Below are 5,434 nucleotides of genomic sequence, written 5' to 3'. Positions count from 1 at the left end.
TAAAGTTGTATTCGGAAATAATAAACCAGTTTTTATTAAGAAAGAACTTGTGTCGCTTAAGTTTCGTCGGAGACATAACAGTATTATGTATATACAGGGTGTCCCTAAAGTCTGGACACATAGGCAAAAATGCAGATTTTCAAGAAATGAAATTTTCAACAACATTTTATTCAATTGGAATGTTAACAAATAACATATTCAATATGATTTCCATCATTTGTGATGCAAAGGTTGATGCACTTTGCAAGATTCACGTGAACTCGATGCAATAACTCCACATTGCCGTCGATTTTAGCACATTCACTCTTTACGCGTTCAATCAAGTGTGTTGCATCTGTGATTTTCATTGAGTACACCTCCTCCTTTACCCAGAAAAAGAAGTCAAGGGGCTAAGGTCTGGTGAACGAGAAGACCACTCCACATGACCACGTCTTCCAATCCAGTTAGGGAAATTTTCATTCAGCCAATCTTTTACTACCGTAGCGAAGTGGGCAGGGGCGCCATCCTGTTGGAACCACTCAGGAAGTCCTTCACCTAGCCTTTCAAGTTTGGGCATTACCTGGTCTCTAAACATGCCGAGATAAGTCTCACCAGTTACATGTTCATCGAAGAAAAATGGCCCCAACACACGAGCTTTCCACAAACCACACCACACCATAATTTTTTGCACTCCTTGCTGTTTGGAATGATCCACCCAATGCGGATTGTTTTGCGACCAGTATCGAACATTCTGTCTGTTAACCTCACCATTCACATAAAACAAAGCCATATTTAATCTGTGGAGGTAAAAAAATATATAGTTAATGAGATTTCCTATGTGTCCAGACTTAAGGGACACCCTGTATGTATATCTTTTTCTTTACGCATTATTTTATTTTAGGCATTCTGTTCTCAGTAAATCTAATATATTTAATCGCAGCTATCCATGGAAAGAGAGCATAGTAATTGGTAAATGTTAGTCTGTTTGTTGTGAAGCACAAAATTACATAATGGGCTATATGTGCTGTACCCATTACGACATTCAAAACTCAATTCTTAGTGTTATAAGCCTCTAGACTGATCTCAGAGCCAGTGTGATCGCAGTGAATGCTATAATTATATTTTATACTGCATTTATAACATGTATATATCACTCATCTTTAATACTTTATTTACAAGGTATTTTCTAGAAACTTTAAATATAGAATTTAACATCATTTCTCGTTTGGTTATACTTTAACAACATATGTTTACACCTGCTATTAATACTAAAGTAACAATTGTAAGTAGACAGTGTAAGATGTTGGATACGTAATACATTCTGTCTTGAGGGGAATAGAAGAAAACTGAACACATTTTCTACTACAAACTACCACAAGCTCTTTTACAGCGAAGAATGTAATAACTGCTTTTACACGGGAAGGCGTAAAGAACCCAGTACTTGTTTCTTCACATATAAGAGTGGGGAACTCAATACTAGCTTTCTTATAGTACAGAGATGAATAGAACGATATTTGTTTTCTCATAGTGAAGAGGTGAAAAACCCGAAATTTGTTTTTTTCGCATTTAGGAATGAGGAACCCAATACGTACTTTCTCATTAAGTGTGAGGAATCCGGTACTTGGTTTCTCAGAGAGAGGTGTGAAGAGTCCATTATTTGGTCTCTCACAGTGAGGTGTGAAGAACAAAGTACTTTGTTTCTATGAGTGAAATGTGAGAAACTCAGTACTTGGTTTCACAAAGTGAGGTGTGAAGAGCCCAGTATTTGTTTTTCTGAATCAGCTGTGAAGAGCTTAGTGCTTGGTTTCTCATAGTGAGCTATGTAGAGGCCAGTATTTGGTTTCTAATAGTGATGTGTGGAAAGTCCAGTACTTGTTTCTACAGTGAGATGTGAATAACCCAATACTTGGTTTCTCACAGTAAGGGGTAAAGAACCTAGTAGTTGATTACTCGCAGTATAGTGTAAAGAATCCAGTAATCGGTCTCTGACAGTGATGTGTGAAGAATCCAGTAATTGGTTTCACACAGTGAGGTGTGAAGAGCTCAGTTCTCGGTTTCTCATAGTGAGGCGTGAAGAGCCCAGTATTTGGCTGTCATAGTGAGGTGTGAAAAGCCTAGTACTTGGTTTCCCAAAGTGGGTATGAAGAGCATAATTATTGGTTTCTCACTGAGAGGTGTGAAGATCCCAGTACTTTTTCTTCTAATAGTGAGGTGTGAAGAGCCCAATATTTGGTTTCTCACAATGAAATGTGAAAAGGGCAGTACTTGGTTTCTCATAGTGATTTGTAAAGAACCCAGTTCTTGGTTTCTCATCGTGATGCTTGAAGAACCCAATAATGGGTTTCTTAGCTTGACGTTTGAAGAACCCAATACTTGGTTTCTCATCGTGACGTCCAAAGAACACAGTACTTGGTTTCTCATTGTGAGGTGTGAAGAGCTCAGATCTCGGTTTCTCACAGTGAGGTGTGAAGAACCCAATACTTGGTTTCTCATCGTGAGATGAGAAGAACCCATTAGTTGATTCCCCATTGTGAGGTGTGAAGAACCCATTAGTTGGTTTCTCATTGTGACGTTTGGAACTGAATGAAGTGGGTGTTGGCTTTCTTGTGACAAAAAGTAGAGATCATCCAACACGGGGTCGGTCGATTTGACCGAGTCACGTGACCTTGTGTACTCGTTTAAAGTTTACATAAATTTAATACTTATAACTCTCTATATATTTGGTGTATTTCCACCAAATTTGGCAGTCTTTCAGTTAATATTACAAATATTTGACATACAAAAGTCATATTTCTTAGTGAAGTACTTTTACTAAAATAAAATAGTTTTGTCCATGAATATATTGAGTATTTGTTTTAAATAGTCCGTGTGCAAAGTAATTTTCATCTTAAAATTAAAAATAATTTTCGTCATCTCAAAAACCTCAAATTTCATTTATGTAATCCCTAAAACCTCTTAAATGCATTTCAAACGTTTTTTCCCACTAAATCCTTATATTATATATGTTACTTTCTCTACCCTAATCTCAAAACTGGATTGGTCAATTCGACCGACCTCGTAACCACCAAAAAAAATCGAAATTAATCTTCTTTTCTTTCTTGTATGACTTCAGATTGTAACCTGAAACAATATTTGTTTATCCTAAATGTCTCTAAGTTCTTAATATTATGCATCTATTTATAATTAAATTTTATTGTTTTATTGCCCTTTGAACCTTGTCTAACTGCTATCTGCGCCATTTTAAGTTGTGAATCACTCGGGGAACATGCAACTCACGTTACGCTATCGAATTACATTACCAACCAGCCGTCGAGTGCATGCTTCGTGAACAATTTTAATTATATTATTATTTATTTTACCTATTCTAGTCTTAAATAACTTAAAAAGATCCGTACTTTTAATTTAGTTACTTTTATAATAAAGAATAAATATGAAAAACAAGAAATAAAGTTATTACCCAATCTTATTTTTTTTCTTGCCCTCGATTGTCGAGTAGAGTTAAGCCTGATTTTTTAAGCGATTATGGTAAAGTATTTAACAATTTTTATTTACTTAAATAATACATCAAAGAACAAAGACTAATAACATGCAAAAAGTAGACAAATTCACTTACTTCTAAAAATTTTGCAGGCTTTCTAACTATGAGACAAAAGCCGTTACAAATTCATCCAAGCTAGTCGTTAACATTCCCACGGGAACAAAATTGCTACTCAAAGTGACATTGGCGGTTATCTGTTCAGAACACATTGCTATACATACGCCACTTGATAGATGAAAACCTTGACTTTCTATTGGTTATTAGTAATATATAATGAAACATAAGAGAGAACTATCAACCAATTGTGAAAGAGAGGATGTGACAGGTGGGTGTGGCAGGAGGGGTCTGATTTTCTCTTTGGTACCTCTGTAACAAAACAGAATTGAAGGCCATAAAAATTATGGTCTGTTTGAGCAATAATGATTTTATAAAGAGCATTTTACGTTTAATTTCTTACATTTTCGAGGGGTGATGGATAAAATAGGGATGATGACATGCTAAGACAAAATTTGTCATGCGTGTGTTACACTAGTGGAAATTCAGGATTTTTTTTATATATTTCCTTTTAGAATTAAAATTTTAAATCATGTATACTATTAAAATATGGATTATTAGTTAAGATTGTATGCTATTCTAATTGGTATAACATAAACAAAAAGTAGTTTAATAAAATTTTGAATGTAAGACACTAAAACCTTGTGTCATGCGCAGTAAAGGGTACCCGTGCCGAAAGAGATAAATGAAACGTTCTTAACATCGAGGGTACCCATCTAATGACTAATCTTTTTAACCGTAATTTGTTTTTACTGTAGCTTGTTCCACTGGTATATCAAATTAACTACTAAGATCATTGTTAATTTTGTTCTATGTATGTAACCTTTATTTTTTCAGAAAATTTTAACAGTTAGTTCATTAACTTACTACAAGTGACATCTATTTGAAATGTTTATCGATGCTTAGCTCATATTGTTGCAATTACTAATGTTAAAATAGTGAGTTGTTTAAGGTTTTTTGTCTGTGGTTTTTATTGAAAAACAATAAAACTTCAGCCTAATGAACACTGAACAGAAATTGAAGAGTGAGAACAGCTGAACTTTACAATAGCCTCTTGTCTCGCAATTCATTCAGAGAGACAGTCCTGTTATTGTCGCGTGCTGTTATTGAAGAAACGGTAATAATAATCACTACTTCGTCATTTCTTAAGGCTGCGTCGCCTAAGGAAAACAGGTCTATCTGTCAAAAGCGCTGGAGTTTTATCGTTTGTCCCTCCCCTTCTTTTGTGATTCACTGTTATCTGGTATATTAGTTTTAACACAGTGTTAAAGGAAATTCAATTTTAAATTTTCACTTTGAAGCTTTCATAATTTAGATACGAATTCATAATAGCTTGAAAAATATGATAGCTAATAAAACATTTCGCCTAAATCAAGTAAAATATAAACTTTATTGATACGGTACTTGGTGATGTTTTAAAGAAAAAAATAAATAAATTAGTTTAAACAACAATTGAAAGAAAGGAACTTGAAGATCATATTAATTTCTAAGTTACCATAGTCACAAAGAAAGGCTTCGTCAAAGAACAAATGTATAGAAATTTGTATTGTAATCGTGGTCGAAGTGCCAGGAACAACTGAAAGATGACGTAGTTGACAAGATAAATCTGTATACGTTCAACCATACAGGTGGTGAGCTGTAATATTAATGATGATATTTTAATCAGATAGAGGAAAACAAATTGACTAATACACGAATAGATGTGAGAAAACTAACATCCAAGTGTGGAAAACTTTGGAAGTATATACTTAATATAAAATTCATAAAGAGGATAAACCTTCATTAAAGTCATGAATGTTTACTATTATACATATTAGGTCGTCAAGAAATTAATGTCGCTTTTTTTTAGATGAAAAAACCCGA

At 34.2% G+C, this 5,434-nt stretch overlaps 1 protein-coding gene across 1 annotated transcript; it reads right to left on the bottom strand.

Moving 5' to 3' along the window:
- Positions 1–364: 364 nt before the first annotated feature.
- LOC106471887 lies at positions 365–769 on the bottom strand. Its single transcript, XM_013932512.1, has one exon. It carries the CDS (start codon positions 767–769, stop codon positions 365–367), a length of 405 nt encoding a protein of 134 aa, XP_013787966.1.
- Between the last annotated feature and the right edge of the window lie 4,665 nt (positions 770–5,434).

Source organism: Limulus polyphemus, unplaced genomic scaffold, assembly GCF_000517525.1.
Source record: "Limulus polyphemus unplaced genomic scaffold, Limulus_polyphemus-2.1.2 Scaffold4938, whole genome shotgun sequence".
NCBI lineage: Eukaryota > Metazoa > Arthropoda > Merostomata > Xiphosura > Limulidae > Limulus > Limulus polyphemus.
The sequence above is the reverse complement of the archived record's forward strand: the minus strand, read 5'-3'. Positions and strand labels throughout refer to the sequence as shown.

Excerpts from the sequence above, each read along its gene's own strand:
- LOC106471887 (XM_013932512.1), bottom strand. The coding sequence starts at position 769 with ATGGCTTTGTTTTATGTGAATGGTGAGGTTAACAGACAGAATGTTCGA.